General features: G+C 35.7%; 1 protein-coding gene across 2 annotated transcripts in view; it reads right to left on the bottom strand.

The window, feature by feature from the left end:
• The window catches only part of LOC143240638 (fucolectin-like), a 44,699-nt gene that overhangs the window by 9,312 nt on the left and 15,916 nt on the right, over nucleotides 1-19,471 (bottom strand). For both annotated transcript variants that reach the window (XM_076483405.1, XM_076483396.1), the window contains 2 exons: nucleotides 18,533-18,554; nucleotides 3,036-3,251 (listed from right to left, as the gene is read on the bottom strand). In XM_076483405.1, coding sequence (XP_076339520.1) covers nucleotides 3,036-3,251; nucleotides 18,533-18,554 — 238 coding nt within the window. The remainder of the gene's footprint in view (nucleotides 1-3,035; nucleotides 3,252-18,532; nucleotides 18,555-19,471) is intronic.

Here is a 19,471-nt window from a genome sequence, read left to right as displayed (position 1 = left end):
AGGCATTAGTTATTATTTTCACTAGATATACAAACTGCTGGAAAAATATACATTGTTCGTAATCGTTTATTTCCATTTTGTATCAGTAATGTTGAGTGTGTTTAAGTACGGATAGTGTGCTAGCGCACCTAACACTGAGAATGTGTAACTTTGCAACTGTTAAAATCTCCTATTAAGCAAAAACCCCATATGTGTTTTATGTGTTGTACAAATTTATGAAGATAAATTTATGTATACTAAACATTTATTAATTCACATAGGTCAAAATGCTAAGTTAATCAAAACACCTATTTATGAGATAATAATAATTTGTAAAGAAGAAAACATGTTACTGAAATATAACCGTAGTTGTAACATGTGGAGTACTGTTGTCATAAAGTAGCTATTTTTTTCTGTACAAATTAGGTTAAAGGAATCAGTAGTTGTGCAGTTTAATAAAATAGGCAAAATAATTTAGTATTTTTGTTTTAGTGAATGCTTTAACAAGTCATAATATTTATTCATCATATAGATTGTTTGTTGTTTTTTTTTAATTTCGCGCAAAGCTACTCGAGGGCTATCTGCGCTAGCCGTCCCTAATTTAGCGGTGTAAGACTAGAGGAAAGGCAGCTAGTGATTACCACCCACCGCCAACTCTTCGGCGACTCTTTTACCAACGAATAGTGGGAATGACCATCACATTATAACGCCCCACGGCTTAAAAGGCGAACATGTTTGGTGCGACGGAGATGCGAATCCGCGACCCTCAAATTACGAGTCGCATGCCTTAACCCACCTGGCCATGCTGGGCCTTTTCATATAGAAAACATCAATCTCTTAGAGTGATGTGTACCAAGAGGTTTAGAATATAATTCTGTTTAATGTTTTTTTTTTCTCCTTCAAACTGTTCATGCATAATTGTGAAAGTAAGAAGTTTGACTCGAGCTCTAATCACTTGCATGTAATTAAATAAGTGTTGACAATTAATTCAGTCATAAGTGTACTGTATTTCATATATAGTTCATTTAATAAGGCTTCTAGTACTGTAACGAATAGATTGTAAACCTCGCAGTTTATAATTAGTTTTCTTTATTTTTTTATAGTTTGCGACAATCAGTTAGAGGGCCTCATGGAGCGTTTTCTTTTCACTTACCCATGCCTATTCCAACTAAGCATGCCAATCCCAGGCCCAGATAAATGAGAATGGTTACATTCAAGATTTAACACTCAAGTGTGGAACTCTGGCCAAAACCAGAATGCTAACGTCGGGCCTACAAGAAATGAATGTCGAGCTAAAATGTACTTTAGAAGCAAGTGATGGGAGGGATGGTAAAAAATATACTGCAGAATCTACAGTTGCGACTAAAGAATGCAGTGGAGAAAAGATTGAGGGGGAAAAATGAGTTATTGAAATGGGCACGTGAAATGTTGGAAGTCTTGTAGGGAGGAGACACAAAATAGTTAATGTAATCGAACGAAATAAAACGAGCATTATTCCGACAGGAAACAAAACAGAAAAACGTAAGAATGCTAGGTGATGGTTACAATGTATTTTACAATGGTGAAAATATAAGACAAAATGAAATAGGCATAATTATAAATAGGGTTATAAAATAAACAATAATTAGTGTTAAAAGAATAAATGACAAATTGACGGGTGTGAAAATAGTAATTGGGCAGAAAACGATGAATGCGTTATCAGCGTATGCTCCACAGCAAGGATGGTTGGAGAAAGAGAAAGAAAAATTTATAGAGGCTCGTGGAGTGTTAATAAGAAGCAATGATAGGAGGAAGAGATACGAACTGCCATCTAGGGAAAAGGAAGGAAAGTTTTGATGAAGTGCAGGATAGTGGTGTGGAAGTAGGATGCAGGGTGAATAAAGGTTGTTAGGAAGGGCTGATGTTTTAGATGTGTATGTTCTCAACATAGGTTTTTCTGAAGAGAGAAGAACATCTTGTTACTTACAAAGGTGGACTGTATAAACACAAATTGATTATGCTCTATTAAGTAAGAGAGAACTGTTATAGATTACAATGTCATTGTAGTAAAAGCAACAGCGAGTTAACAAACACTTTTAGCTGCACAATGCGAGAGTAGGAAGAGAAGAAAAAAAAACGAGAGAGAGAGACATGGTGATGGAAGAAATAAGTGTAGAGGGAGTAAAAGAAAGGAAAATGTGAATAAATAACAAGTAATAATAACGATCATGCAAGAACTAGATGTGTATAATACAAGAATAAAGTAGTTACAAGAGTTATAAAATCAAATATCTTTATTATCCTTCTAAGGAATTTACGATCCATGGTTCTTCATAGCTATTCGGCAGAAGCTAAAATATTTTAAAAAGTTCTTTCGTTCACATGTATATAAAAGGAGGACTTGTTGATTAAAGGTTTATTAATAAGGTGGGAATATTGCAATGGTACTAAGACACTTTGAAGAACATATATTTAATCTTTTATTTAAAATATGCATTCATAAGTAATTGTTTTATTTATATAAAATTGCCACATTTTCATAAAAAAACATTACGAAATAGACGTCTTATTAGATATTATTGATCCATATAACGATGCTTGTGAGTTACATCTCTTAATAAAACAGATAAGAGGGACTAGAAATGTGAGATTTATAAATAACTTAAAATATATTACAATCATTCAGAAAAATAACTTTTCGTTTGTTTAATACATTCACGACCTTTTTCAGTTGTTTTATACACAACTTTTAATATTAAATATTACTCAAAACAACCAACTGCAAAAATCAGTGTTAAGCAATGTACAAAATAACATAAAAAGCTCAGTAAATACAGAGTCGATTATTAGAATTTGCTGTTTCATCAGTCAAGTATCCTTGCTTTTAACGATACTTTTGACCTTCAAACTAAAGGAAACAAAAATGTACAAAGCTTTATCTTTTTCTATAAATGCTTATTTATGAACATACGACTTCACATCTACATGATCTCTTGTATTACAAAAATGGTCCGTATAAAAAAAACAACTTTTACTTCGAATATTTGGAAAACATGCAACGTAACTGTCGAACTTACCGTAACCAGTATGTTGTGTATTCCAAATTACGACTTTTCTGACAGTATAGATAGCGCCCAAGTCGACCGACCACCAAGGAAATTTTTCATTAGCTGTGTGACTTATGAGGGAATGGCCACAGTCCAGTCTACCATCCACACACATCGATGCTTGAAAAGAGGAATGATACAAAGTGCTCTGTGTAGCTAATGCTCCTTCAGCAACGTTCGTTGTAGCTGAAAACATTTATATTTGTTGATGTTTTACATTTACAAAAAATGAAGACATCGTGATAATCTAATTGCATTACACACAGTCGTACACTGTATTTTGTTTATTTATCTTAACTGTCTATGAACCTCCAAACAATATATTAATATCACTAACCACTTCTAAACAGAACTGTAGGATTAAGAACACATGTATGTTTTTAACATTCATCATAATGTTTCCAAAGCTTTTCAAAATCATCCCTGAAAAAAGTTTGACATTAAATACTGAAAGAGTTCAAATCTAAGGTTTGATTATTTCTAAGCGATCAAAGCTTCAACCAAGTACGCTGGTTAAGGGGACTGTAATGTGTAGTTACGACCACAAACTATGATATAATTTACTGGTTTACAAGATTTATATAGGTTCACGTAATGTATTCTATATACAGGATATACCTCCTGAGCTTTCCAAATCCTAGTTCCACGAATCACTGCCTCACTAGGTACTTGCGATTGTGTTACTCTCTGTAATTGAAATATAATCCAACCTGAGCCCATTCTTCTTACTACCATCTGGTTGTCATGTATATGTAACATAGTTCCAATAGAAAGGAACTGGGGTCGAGATTGCAGGTAGTTCCTATATACCCAAATTGTCGTAAGCTGAACGATACTTACCGTTACCCTTGACAATCAGCTTTTGCCAACGTTTTCATTGTTTCTTGTTGGAGAATTACTTCCACTTATAAGTCGTGTATAATACTTTTTAGTGCGACTGCACTATGTAACTGTTATCTTCCACTTCCCCCTAACGCATATAATGTCTTTATTTTCATGCTTTAATATTACATATTGTTATAAAACAAACTTAAGAAAATATTTAGGAAGTGTATTTTTATTTACACTATTTCAATCTGTACAACTGAAAATATTCGTATCACAACCAAACTGAATACACGTACACCACATGTGTGTATTTGTTATGGTATGTAACTCATTGTCGGTAAATTTCACCTGCACGTGAATATTTCAACTGATTCCTCTTAAAACGTTGTTTACAACATTATTTATAAGCAGTGTTTTCCTCACTTTCTCTTTTATAAATAATATTTCTTCATGTTAGTTTTATTTCCTACATAAAAATGCATACCATTCAAACATTTCAATGACGAAACTGAAGCATCCTTTCTACAGTTTTAATGATAACAAGAGATACACAGTATATTTCAGGTCAGCTATTACATATAATCTCATATTCGTCATTACGCCATTGCGGAGGACAAAGACAATTGTTTACTATACACATGTAGTTAATTTATTATGACCATGGTTTCACCATTAAATCAGGAATACAGACTGAAGTAGGTTGTAAGCAGATATATTTATACATATATCTATTACACCAAAGAACCAGAAGTGTCTCTGACACATCCTGAGGCAAGTAGAGTGAGAAATGGGGCGGAACATAAATTGGTTTAATTTTGTCTAAATTCGATTTTATACTTATATTTATTTCTAAATTTTACATATTATTTGACTTTTTACCTTTTTCACAGAAATTTTTCATTGGTTGGTTCAAGAGGCGGCTGGGTCGAGGAAACTTTTTTCTTTGACGTGGGTAAGTCTGTGTCGACTGGCTGGTTGATATGATAGACTTAGTTATGGTAACTCAGTCTTCCATTTGTGGGGTATCTGTCTGTGTAACTTATTCTACAACTAAGTTTGTTCTCAGGTTTGTGATAGCTTGTTGTTTAGTGAAGTGCAGGGTAGCATTGAAGTCATAGTTTTATGTTGATGATGTTTGTGTTGGAAGATGGGAGATCTGGTGTATTCGGGTATTACTAGGATATGGTTTTCAGCTTTCTTAGTGAGATGGGTGAAACGAAAATCCATGGATAAGTATTTTGTACGTGAATTGTTTAGACTTGATTACAGTTTTGGTAAATGAGTCAATTTTCTGGTATTTTTAATGAATTCCGCGGAGTGCATGAAGTTTAGTATTAAGTTTTGTTCTAATGAGTGAGTGTTAGTTGGAAGCACCTTTGAAATACGGAGAAAAAATACACTTGCTTCTTTGGGAAGAACATATGACGTTTGAAATGAAGTTTCACGGGCGGTAAAAGTAGTTCAAGTCGTCGAGGGATGCGAGTGAGAAAAATGTACCCGTCGTAAAATATTAGTCTTGATCAGGTCAACTGGCACTGCGGGTTTAAACCTACCGATGAAATCGATGATTTGACGCTGCGAAAAATCACAGATTAAACCGTTTAATCCAGTGATTCTCAACCTGTGTGCCGCGAGAGATTGACAGGTGTGCCGCGGTGTTTTTCAAACGCATTTAACTTTCTTGGGATTTTACAAACAAGTCAAACACATCAGTTAATAAAAGCTATTACAGAGACACTCTGAAACCTTCCAAAACATTCGATGATTTTCATTAAACTCGAGCACTGAGAAGTTCATACTTAAATTTCATTCTCGACCGCAACGGTTCGACTGTTAGTTTAACTGTGGCGCAACAAGCGCTTCGTACGTCATAAATGATGCATCAAACAATCAAACTGCTTTCAGGAACACGTTCTCATTCTGAGGTAAGCTACAGCTACTACGCTGTAGGTAGGAATTTTATATCAACTGCAGAACTTCGTGCTTATCGTGTATGAATTAGCTTTATCATTTATCCACGGAAAAATATTTACAATCATGTGTAAAAGTCAGGACACCCTACGAAAGCCTGGGTATTTTTGTAACATTTTTGGATATATAGATATTTAATCTCAATTCTAACAATACTGAGAGATTATAGGAATATAACTAAACAATTAAAACTGAAGAAAAGACTTTTCAAGACCTTCTGTAAATGTAATTCTACAAAAATGCATATTCTAACTGAGGAAAAAGTTAGGACAACCCTACATTTATTCCCACTTAAAATTGCTCAACTCACACACAGGTATATCACACCAAGTGCACATGATTAGAAGATCATTACCCAGCGTTTTGAATGAGGCTTGCCCTATTTAAACCTCAGACATTTAGTTTGGTGTGCTCCTGACTGTTGAAGTGAGAGTGAGCACCATGGTGAGAGCAAAAGAGCTGTCTGAGGCCTTCAGAAAGAAAATTGTAGCAGCTTATGAGTCTGGTAAGGGATTTAAAAAGATCCCAAAAGATTTTGAAATCAGCCATTCCACTGTCCAGAAAATAATCAACAAGTAGAGGGCTTTCAAAACAACTGCCAACATGCTCAGGTCTAGTCGTCCAAGCAAGTTCACCTAGGGAGCAGACCGCAAAATGCTAAAAGAGGTCTCCAAACACCCTAACATGTCAATACGGGACCTACAGTAGGCTCTGGCTACTGTGGATGTGAAACTCAACCTCATACCAACTGTGAAGCATGTAGGTGAAAGTGTCATGGTTTGGGGCTGCTTTGCTGCAGCAGGACCCGGACAGCTCACAATCATAGAATCCACCATGAATTCTACTGTGTATCAGAGGGTGCTTGAGGAACATGTGAGTCCATCTGTAAGAAAATTAAAGCTGAAGCGGAACTGCACTCTGCAACATGACAATGACCAAAAACATACCAGTAAATCCACCAAGGACTGGCTGAAAACTAAGAATTTGAGAGTCCTGGAATGGCCGAGTCAAAGCCCATATCTTAATCCCATTGAGATGCTGTGGGATGACTTGAAATGGGCTGCACATGCAAGAAAGCTCTCAAACATCTCACAGCTGAAAGAATTCTGCATTGAGGAGTGGGGCAAACTTTCTTCAGACCAATGTCAGAGACTGGTAGATGGCTACAAGAAGAATCTCACTGCAGTTATTTCAGCCAAAGGGGGTAACACTAGCTATTAGGGGGTAGGGTGTCCTAACTTTTTCCTCACTTAGAATATGCATTTTTGTAGAATTACATCTGCAGAAGATCTTGAAAAGTTTTCTTCAGTTTTAATTGTTTAGTTATATTCTTATAATCTCTCAGTAATGTTAAAATTGAGATTAAATATCTATATATCCAAACATGTTACAAAAATACACAGGCTTTCATAGGGTGTCCTAACTTTTTCACATGACTCTAAATAAGTCTGGTCCTGCATAGGAGAATGTGTTGAATCAAAAGCAAGAAATCAAACGAAACTACAAAAACGAATACATCGAATACGGTTTTATTGCTTTGGAATCGGAACATTCTCAATTATCATTCTGCCTAGTCTGCAGTGCAGCTCTATCGAACGAAGCGCTTTTTTTTAGCAAACTGAAGAGACACTTGGAAACAAAACATTCAGCTGTGAAGGATATACCAAAAGAATACTTCGAGAATCTCGTGGCTCAACAACATAAACAATCAAGAATGCTTGTTTGTTTTTTTGTTTTGAATTTCGCACAAAGCTACTCGAGAGCTATCTGTGCTAGCCGTCCCTAATTTAGCAGTGTAAGACTAGAGGGAAGGCAGCTGGTCATCACCACCAAACCGCCAACTCTTGGGTTACTCTTTTACCAACGTAGAGTTGGTAACATTATAACGCCCCCACGGCTGAAAGCGCATGTTCGTCACAACGGGGATGCGAACCCGCGACCCTCAGATTACGAATCGCACGCCTTAACACGCTTGGCCATTCCGGGCCTCAAGGAAGCTTGTGAACTACATGAAAATGCCCGAAAAAGGATTGATTGCATGTTATAAGGTTGCTCAATTGTTGGCAAAACGCAAGAAAGCGCATACGGAGGCCGAATCAGTCATTGCGCCAGCTTTAGCAATCATCGTTGAAACTATGCTTGGAACGGATGTCGCCAAAAGGGTTAAGCAAGTTCCACTGTCCAGTGACACAATTTCACTCAGAATTGTCGACTTGTCGTCGGATCTGAAGGATCAAGTTTGCGAACACTTCGAAGCTCCTGAAGATGAATTGTCTCTGTTATGGTCTCTTGAAGTTGATGAATCTACTGACGTTAGTGGAAAAGCTCAAGTTCTGGCTTTTGTTCGATTCATAAAAGATGGAAAAATCGTAAACAAATATTTATTTTGCAAAGATTTATAAAGTACAGCGAAAGGCTAAGACATTTTCGAGTTGATGAATGAAAACATCTTGCTCTTCAAATTATATTGGAATAACTGTGTCAGCGTTTGCTCCGATAGCTGTTCTTCAATAGAAGGAACAAAGAAGGGATTCGTCACTCTGGTGCGCCAACAAAATTCAAACATTAGGATTGTTCACTGCATAATTCACAGAGGCGCTTGCCTCCAAATCTTTGCCGAAAGATTTGCAGTCTATTATGAATCAAGTTATTCAAGTGGTGAATTTAATCAAGTCTCGGCCACTTCAATCTCGACTTTTCTTTCTTCTCTGTGAGGCGATGGATTCAGACTACAAAAAGCTACTGTATCACACTGAAGTTCGATGACTTTCGAAAGGAAAGGTGTTAAAGCGTCTTGTCCAACTAAAAACTGAAGTAATTTCTTTCTTGGAGGTTGAGGAAGCAGGTTTTGAATTTTCTTTTCATGATGAGATCTGGTGGCTGAAGGTTAAATTTCTCTCCGACGTGTTTGACAAATTAAATTCTCTGAACTAACGTTTCCAAGGACCATCTGAAAACATTATTACTGCAACGTCCAAACTGAAGGCCTTCAATGAAAAGGTGACGCTGTGGAAGAATAAGATCTCGAAAGGAGTCCTTGATTGTTTTCCTTCTGTTAACGAATGTCCGTCAAAGAAGAAAATAGTCCCTCAAATTTTGAACACATTAAGCGACCTACAGTCCGCACTAAAACATTACTTCCCGTCACTTGCTGTCGACGAATATAACTGGTTGACATTTCGGAATCAATGAGACAACAACTCTTACAACTTAGGAGGAAGAACAGCTCATTGATTTACGAAACGACAAATTTTATCAGTCGTTGTTTCCCGAAAAGAGCTTGGATGAGTTTTGGATCTCCATTAAAATTCATATCCTGTAATAAGTTTTAAAACAATTGAAGTTCTGCTTTCATTTGGATCTTCGTGGCTTTGCGAAATTGGATTTTCAGCATTGACGGAAATTAAAGCCAGAAAGAGAGAGAGGCTTCTTACAGTCGATAATGAAATGCGAGGTTGTTTGTCTACGTTAGAGCTTCGCTTCAATTTGATTTGCTCTCGAAAGCAGGCACAAACTTTAAATTGAAAACATATGTAAAAATATAAAGTTTTTATTTTTTTGCTATACCACAAAATCGTTAAAAAGCCTTAGAACGACACTCACAGCCAAAGCAAGCGATAGTATCGTCAATGTGCAGATGAAATTAATATCGCTTGCTCTGGCCGTGATTTTCGTTCTAAGGCTTTTTAAGTTAACTCTTCTGTGTTACGTGTATCTAAACGTGATGCACAATGACATTAATATCGCTTGCTTTGGCCGTGATTTTCGCTCTAAGGCTTTTTAAGTTAACTTTTCTGTGTTGCGTGTACCTAAACGTGATGCACAATGACATTAATATCGCTTGCTTTGGCCGCGATTTTGTTTTAAGGCTTTTAACACTTGTCGTATAACGTGTACCTAAAAAAATCGTTAAGGCTTTCCAGGTGTGCCGCGAAAATTTTCAGATTGTCGTAGTGTGGCTGCCGCAAGTCAGAAAAGGTTGAGAACCACTGGTTTAATCAGTTACAGAAAACGTCGTCATTAGAGGCATGTTAAATATAGTAGATAGCATTGTGTTTCAAAAACAAAAAATAGTTACCTAAAAGTGTTAAGTTTTACTCATTTATATTTTATGTTTCTCAAAATAATCACTGCCAAAATTTGAAAGAATTAAAATTCCGAACTAAACGTCAAATGACCCAAAATAAAACTCCTTCTATCAGTAATGTACATCACTGTACACTCAGAAAAACACAACTGTCTCAAAGCTAGTAGATATGGAATATTTTGTATGTGAGTAAATAGAAAAAGTTAGGAAGAACAGAGATGGATTATGGGAGCGATTCTTTTAAATATAGTAATGTTTTACATCAGTGAATTCATTCAATTGCTTGAAAACTAGAAGTCACAACATCCTTTTGACCTTATTTTTCAATAATATGAAAATCTAACTTTTGTAGTCAAGTAGTAACTGGAACAACAAATATCTTACGTCACATTGATAGCTCAGAAAGCAAGAGCCATATAACCATTTAAACTGCGTTTCTATCTCATAGCTACCATGTTTAGTAATAAAAAATGTACTAGATATATTTACATGATGTCAGAAAAAATAAGTAGGTTCAAGAAGTCGTAATATAAAAAGATAAAATTCTATAACCCGAGAGTGTTAGGGTTTCAACTATGAGTGAACTGAGGATTCTCGTACAGTAGATGTCTGAAAATTGTTGGCAATAAATGTAAACAGTAAACGGATAGCACACAATCCACTTGTTTGAAAATAATATATTCAAAGCAAGTCAAACATATATACACAAAGTATTTATATTCTAAGGATATCACACTTTCGTCTAAAACTAATTTTTTTTTTCGTCAGAAGTCCACCAATGCTAAATAATTACTTTAGAATCCAACTGACAAGACAAAGTATTTTTTTTATTCTTATCAATGAGTAATTCATTTATTCTATCCCGTGGGGTATCCTAATTGTATCCTGAACCTTAAATAACTGTCTCCTTTTCCTCAAATTCCACATAGGACTGACAATGTAGAACCCACACTATCTGTCAGTCTTAACTTCCGTTCGCCAGTCTCATATGAAGAAATTCATAAAGGATAATATCAATTAAATAATAAAATAATCTAAAGAAATAAAAGTTATTAAAGCGAAATGTGGGTGCTCAAGCCCACAACGTCCCATATCTTAATAAGTTAGATTTCTGTGATAGCTAACGACAAAATATGAAATTATACTAAAACCTAATAAGGTGTCTTGATTACGTGACCACTGTGATATTCTCTCCCACACTTAACATACAATGTTTATCTGTACTTTATTGAAAACAGAAACCTGCACTCTTATTGCAGATGGTTAATGTTGAACCAGTTAGTTTGGAGAGCATCACTTAGTGTTAGTTTACTACTATGATGGGGGGTTGAATGCCAACTTCAGGAGGTAAATTTATCTTACTTGCCCCCAAGTAGTAGTACTTTATTATTATCATTTCCTTTTACTTTTTTATTTTCGAGAGTATTCACCTTCCCACAAATATCTACAAGAAGTAAAGAGTGATATAGATATGGGATCTTATGGGCTTGAGCACCCACACCTCGCTCTCCTAATTTGTAATTTCTATTTCTTTTGATTATTTTACTATTATGTATGAGGTTCTTCATGTCAGACTGGTGAACGGGGGCTAAGACTGATACGTGGTGTATCTCCACCACAATGTGTGTCCTACTTCCGCAATCACCTCCAAAACCGAGGGTACATTTCATATCTAATATTATAGCCTGTACCCTGTGGATCCTTTTAGTTTGTACAGTGTTTTTACTTTTTTGTTTAGGCTTATTTGTATTTTGTAGAAAAATATATATTAAAAACAAGGTAAATGCAAGTGCAAAAAATATTTACAGTACAGCATATCACAGTTTTATCCAAAACTAAATAATTCGCTTTTCTTCTCTAAAGAGGCCCGGCATGGCCAAGCTTGTTAAAGCGTGCGACTCCAAATCTGAGGGTCGCGGGTTCGCATCCCCGTCGCGTCAAACATACTCGCCCTTTCAGCCGTGGGGGCGTTATAATGTGACGGTCAATCCCACTATTCGTTAGTAAAAGAGTAGCCCAAGAGTTGGCGGTGGGTGGTGATGACTAGCTGCCTTCCCTCTAGTCTTACACTGCTAAATTAGGGACGGCTAGCACAGATAGCCCTCGAGTAGCTTTGTGCGAAATTCAAAAACAAACAAACAAACTTTAGAATCCAATTAACAACACGATTTTTTGGGTTTTTTTCAGTGAATAATTCACATATGATACCCTGTGAGTTGCCACAGTAGTACTTTGAACGTTAAATAATTATCTTCTTTTCGTCAAATTCCACACAGACGGGGAAGACAAATTATTCTCCTTTTCTATATTAAACTCTAAACTCACTTTAAAATATCACTTGTTATGCCTGATCACTTCCCTCAGTAAGACAATAGTAAGTCTTCGAATTTACAATGCTAAAATCAAAGGTTCGATTCTTCTTGGTGGACACAGCAGATCGACTGATATGGCTTTGTCATAAGAAATCACAAGCGCGCGCACTATAATCGTACTGTAACTAATTTCATTTTTCCTTTCACTAATTTTCTCACTGAACTGCACTTGACTTTTCCTCTACTTTCCAATATGCTTGCGTTCGCGAGCTATACATATGTGTGTGTGTGTGTGTATATATATACACAAATAGCGACTCCCTGAGACCTCGAACTAGCAAGCGGCGTTATAATGTATCAATACTCTGTTTAGAAAAACGCCGAAGATCTGAGTAACTTGACATCGATAATACTAGTAAAGCCTAACCAACAATGTGATTGCAAACATAACATACAATTTGAACAAAGTTACGTAACGAGTCCTGTCACAACAAACTTCTTTAAAACAATCCACACTCCTGTCTTAAAAACTAGATAAATATAAAGCCAAAAATAAACTAAATAAGAACACTTACGTCGTACAGTCCTGTATATCCAACATATACATTCTTTCTTAAAAAGAATAACAAAAACCATGCATTCTACCAGTAACTATCAAAAGTCTTTTGTCTCAAAATGAACATCTAAAAATGTTTTAAAACACTTCATTCTTCAAATACCTCTCAAATTAACAAATCTGTTAGTAATAATATTAATAATAATAATAATAATATTGGCCTCATAAAGCCAGCAATAAAATTAACAATAAAAAAACTTCCAGGTAGATTTTATCTCTTACAGAAAATACACAGACCAAACAATCCTAACCGATCCATACATAACTTTTAACACAACCGTGGCTGCTAAAAGGATATCGACCTTTATTGACCAACACATAAAATGTATTTCCTTTATTCTACTTTGTTACATAAAAGATATTAATCACTTTCATAATATCATATCACTTACCGTTTACACTAACATTTCACACGATGAAAGACTAGGAACTCTCCTTAACCATTTATTATCCATCAGAATCCCACACACTAAATGATCTTGCCAGCCTTCTCTTAACTTAGAAGAACTTTGAATTCAATAACAAACATTACCTACGAGTGAATGGTACTGAAATGGCTACCAAAATGGCCCCCAGTTATGCCAATATTTTATGGATCATACTGAAGAGCATCTTTTAGAACTAAGCCCTGTGAAACCTCTTATACGGAAATGTTACATTTATGGCTCATTTTTAATTTGGACAGCTGGTTTTGAATAACTTAAAAGAAGTTATTTCATATGTAAATTAATTTACCTTTAGTTACATTTCAACATAAGTTATTTTTGTTTCATTGTTGTGTTTTATATAGACCAAAAGTTTACACACTGACTTGTGCAAAAACCCTGCAAACAAACTACAGTGCCTTCACTATAAAATCTGTCACTTCACTGTCACACAAAACACAACATAACCTTTACTTAAGCTTTTAGAATAAAGAAAATATGTTCAGGCGAAACATATTACATAAACATACTAAGGATATAAAACAAACCGTGTTAAAAAGAGGATATAAAGAAACTAAAATTGATATATCGTAAAAGTTAGCAACGTTAAGAGGAAAACATTCTAAATCAGAGCAACACTAATGTTTCAAATATAATTCTTCTTATTACCTATTACTTTTACTCAGAAACGTTTTGCGAATTCTTAACAAAAAATATTCTTTTACAGATATTTTGTGAAATGTCTATAACCTCCTTCCGGAAAACAAGTCTGAAAGATAGCTTTGTTCATCCAAAACCGAATTACCTCACCAAACGCTAGTCGGCATGTACTAAACTCATTCTTAAACATACAAATTCATAAAAAACACTGACTTCTTTTTCTGACAAGCACAACCTTAAAATTTATGAAGACATTATTTCACAGTACAAAGTACCATTTAGCTTCTACAGCATAAAAAAAATGTTACCATCAGTATGTAGAACAAATCCAAACGACTCCTGGGAAACGTTGCAACAACCATAAGTCTTCTACACTGCTGGCCAAAATCTTAAGGTCAATGAAGATAAAGAAAAAATATGCTAGCTGGTCAAAAGTTTAATACCATCCTAAAACGTAGCGTTAATCGGTACACACGTAACGAAATTTAGTCATTTGTGTTCAAGCATTAGTGTTGTCAACATCTCCCACCGACATCTCCTGTGTTACATTGGGTAAAAACATGGCAAAGACTAAAATGTTGACAGAGTTTGAACATGGTCGAATTGTCGAGCTGCAAAAGCAAGGTCTCTCTCAATGTGCCATCACTGGTGTATTGGGCGTAGTGAAACTGCTGTTCCAAATATCTTAAAAGACCCTGAGGAATACGAAACGAGAATTTCAAGTAATCGGCCCAAGAAAATTTCGCTGGCGTTGAGCAGGAGGATTCAACGGGTTGTTCGGCAAGACATCGGCTGATCATTGAACCGGATTAAGGTCCTTACGGACACAGAATGCAGCCCAAGAGCAATTAGATGGCATCTACGAGAGAAAGGTTTTAACAATCGTAAACGTCTTCAAAGGCCACGCCTCCTTCCATACCACGAAACAGCTCGGTTAAACTTTGCTGAGAAGCACCAAACATGGGACGTAGAAAAGTGAAAGAAGGTTTTGTTCTCTGATGAGAAAAAATTTAACCTGGATGGTCCAGATGGCTTCCAACGTTACTGGCACAATAAAGATATCCCATTGGAGACATTTTCTACACGACACAGTGGAGCAGGTTCCATCATGATCTGGGGTCCTTTTTCCTTCCATGGAACAATGAAGCTTCAAGTTATACAGGGGCGTCAAACAGCAACTGGCTACATTGGCATGTTGGAGAGAGCATCCTATTTGACTGAGGGCCCTCGCTTGTGTGGAAATGACTGGATCTTTCAGCAGGACAACGCTGCAATCCACAATGCCCGCAGGATAAAGGACTTTTTCATGGCGAATAACGTGATTCTTTTGGACCATCCAGCGTGTTCGCCCGAACAGAACTCCATTGAAAATGTTTGGGGGTGGATGGCAAGGGAACTCTATATAAATGGACGTCAATTCCAAATAGTGCATGATCTTCGTGAAGCCCTCTTCACCACTTGGAATAACATTCCAGCCAGCCTTCTGCAAACGCTTATATCGACCATGCCAAAGCGAATATTTGCAGTTATTCGCAATGAGGGCCGTGCAACTCACTGCTGAGACCTCTTGTTGGGCATTTCCTACTCTGTTTAGGACTTCTTTTTATATGGTCTTAAATCTTTGACCAGCTAGTATTTAGGCTAATTTCATAGTGTTCACATTTTCCCTATTAAATGCTAAAAGAAGTTTTTATTTTTATTTTCCTTCTTCTTATTTTCATCTTTCGAAGCTGTACTCAAATAAGTGGTCGAGTCTAACAACGCAAAATGCATATTTTTTCTTTATGTTCATTGGCCTTAAGATTTTGGACAGCAGTGTACATGGTAATAATGTGATTATATAAAGTAATACGTTTCACATCAGTCACATTGCTGGGTAGTGTGTTGTGATCAATAATCTATTTTTTCAGTTGCTTTCCAGTGATTTAAAAACCGAATTATTGTAAAATACAAGTCTCGTGTTCTCTTTCCGGTATTGCTACACAACTTAATGTGCCGAAATCTACTGTTCAAAGCATAATTGCCAAGTTTAAGCTTACAGGATCAACTGCTAACCTCCCTCGTTCCGGACGCCCCACCAAAATTCCAGAGAGAACCAAGAGGAAGGTTCTCAGAGAAGTTAGTAGGAACCCTTGTTTAACACGTAATGACATACAGAAATGTTAAGAGAAACTGGGGTTGAAGTAAGCACCTCTACAGTTACGAACATGTTACGCTCTTCTGGGTTTAAAGAATGCCGTCCTCATAAAACTCCATATTTGAAGCCTGTTCATTTAGAAGCACGACTGAGGTGTGCAAGAAAGCATGTAGATAAACTCTTTACCTATTGGAAGAGTATTCTTTGGTCAGACGAGACTAAAATCGAGCTTTTCGGCCACAATGATGTTCGCTATATTTTCCATAAGAAGGGGGAACAAAATCTTCCAAAGAACACCGTCCCTACAGTTAAACACGGAGGTGGCTCGATCATGCTATGAGGTTCCTTCAGCTCTTTTGGTGTAGGCAGCCATCACCGCGTTAACAGAATCATGAAAAAAAGAAGAGTACGTTGATATATAAGGCACTTATATCAAGAATGATGCTCGGAACATGTGGCTTGGGCGTCATTGGATCTTCCAACACGACAATGACCCTAAGCACACATCAAAATATGTGCAATCCTGGTTGCAGAGGAACCATATAAGCATTCTGGAGTGACCATCGCAGTCACCCGATCTCAACCCAATGGAAAACGTTTGACATGAGTTGAAGACCAGGGTTCATTAGTGTCATCCGAAAAACTTGCAAGAGTTGGAGGCCTTCTGTAAAGAAGAATGGAAGAAAATACCATTCGAGTACTGTCAAACGATCATAGAGGGCTATGAGTAGATATTGCGTCAAGTAATTCACCTGAAAGGCTATACAACTGACCATTATATGGTCACTTTCTGCCCCTCCTATGTTTGGTTGTTTGTTTATAAACAGTTTATTTGTCGTTCAATTTACATACAAGTTTATGTAGATGTGTGTTAGTGTAATATTTATAATATACTATACTTTCATTATCCTAATTGTGATACTTTTTTTTAAGTTATGAGGAAATAATTACTCACGACGCAGGGGTACTAACACTTTCTGTTATAACTGTATCTATTCACTCCGTTTATTAAACTTATTTTGACCGCGTGGTAGAGTGCATACATGATATTTCACATTATTAATGAAAGAACTTTGTACAGAAAGGATCGCAAAACCCTATTAATAAATGCTTTCACTCACATGAATGTCCTAGTTGTTGATGATTGAATGATACTTCTATAAGATAGTACACACTTTGTTCTTAAGTATCTTGGAAAGTAAGGATTGGAAAATATTTTCAATAATTGCTTTCTCAATCAAACGACTACCCTAACTTTTGATGATTGAGCAGCTATCATTCAACATCCAATGAATGTTTCATTATATGAAACTCTACTCATTAGTTTAGAAAGCAAGGGTTCCAAAGCATTTTCATTTATTGGTCACATGTACCATAATTATTACTGTAATTTTATAGTCAAGTGGAAATCATCTAATATAGTATATATATATATATACACACACACTGCTATAAACATTAGTCCTCAGCTTGAAAATCAAGGACTAGTACTTTAGTTCAGTTTGTGATTATGAACATCAGTGACTCTCATAGCTGTTTGTTTGGAAGTAACCATACAATGTAACACATGCACAGAACTTCACGCTACCTTTCAGAACTCAGAAAGATAGGGTTGTGACACATTTTTTGTCAACATTATTTTCACTACATGGCTTAGCTTATGAAGTGGTTGTTTTGCGCATATTCGAACAAAGCAACTAAGCTATCTGTGACAAACAACTGGTAAAAAACACATAAAAGTAAAATTTTTATAAAATGTGAAAGAGAATCAAGGTAAAAATCAAATAAGATTGAAAAAGCAGGCAAAATACTTAAATAAAGTTTAAATAGCCAATGGTTCTTAAAAATTTAAAAAACGCAAGTAAGTTGGATAATGACACTATTGCCAATGACTCTGTACAGCGTCACGAGTTAACCCATAAAAAGAAACATGTATAAAAAATAGTGCCGTCGTTGAGAGTCTCAACGACGGCACAACAGTAAAATGTGGGCTATTGTGACTCGTGTGTCAAAAATGCCACACACATCAGTAAAAGATAAAAGAAAACGATGTGTTAAAAACTTTGACCAATGCTTAGTGTAGCCAGGACAACTTCTTTCCAATTCTTATGGACACAAGATGGCCAAAGAGCAACAAAAAAATTGATCTAGAAAAGCTTGATATCACATTGCTTATATTATTACACTGAAAATACGAGTTTTCAACACATTTCTTTATTAAATTTATGGTGTCTCAAATTTCAACGATTATTTACTATTATTATTTAACGCCATAAAAAAGTAAAAATATCAAAGCCCTGTACAGAAATTGTTAGCGAGACATTCGAAGACGCTTTATTCAATACAAAATTTAAAATTTAGTATAAATTGGTTTAAATGTCTATATGTAATAGCAGGATTCTTACCATGGTAATATCTTTAAATTACTCACCTTCTTGAAGCCAGATATCTAGCTGTAAAACGTAAAAATTATCAATCACACATCATTATAGTTAAAATATCAAACTATAAACATCGATACAAAATAGTTATAAATATTTCCTGAATATAAATATATACTGGAAGATACATATAAGAACAACTAAAGTGTCTCAGTTTCTTAGATAGTGAGTAAAAAACAAACACTATGCACAAAAACATAAAAGCTACAGTAGTTATACCGTATAATAAGACGGTCTAATGTTCCATGTGAAAGAAATGAAACTACTGCGCAGAATTATTCGCTGGCTTTCAAACTTTCTAGAAAACAGAAAATGTAAAATAAGTATTGGGGGAACATTCCAGGAGTCATTTACTCTAGAGACAGCTGTTCCTCAAAGAGGGGTATTTAGTTTTGGAATGTAGCACGTATATGAACAATACGCCCCTGAAAAATCCTAATCTATAGAATTCGTCACAATTTGCTTAAGATGTTATGGTCTAGAAACGTGGATCCTCTCCCTCAATAGCAAATCTACAATATCAGTTAAATAATATTGTGGAATATTGCCCAAAACCTTTAATTAAAATAAGTGTACATAAAATTCAACTCGTGGTATCAAAACAGAAAATACATAAGAATGACCCTTCAAAACTATATATGAATAGAATAGTCCTCCAGACCATAACATCAACAGAATTATTGGAAGTAACCTACGACTCTAACTTGGGTTAAATAAATAAACAATAAATTTAAAAAAATTGGATATCTGACTGGAAAACTATGGAGCCTCACCCGATAATACAATCAAAATATACAAAATATATATACGACTTGTCATAGAAAACACCTGTCTAGCACGGTTAAACATAGCGCCTAAACACTTCATTAAGTTCCAATCAATATAAAACTTCCTACTTACAACAGCATATAAAGCAACCCGTTCCACAT

This window comes from Tachypleus tridentatus, chromosome 2 (genome assembly GCF_004210375.1).
Source record: "Tachypleus tridentatus isolate NWPU-2018 chromosome 2, ASM421037v1, whole genome shotgun sequence".
Taxonomy (NCBI): domain Eukaryota; kingdom Metazoa; phylum Arthropoda; class Merostomata; order Xiphosura; family Limulidae; genus Tachypleus; species Tachypleus tridentatus.
Note: the sequence above shows the minus strand (reverse complement) of the source record. Positions and strands in the feature narration are given on the sequence as shown.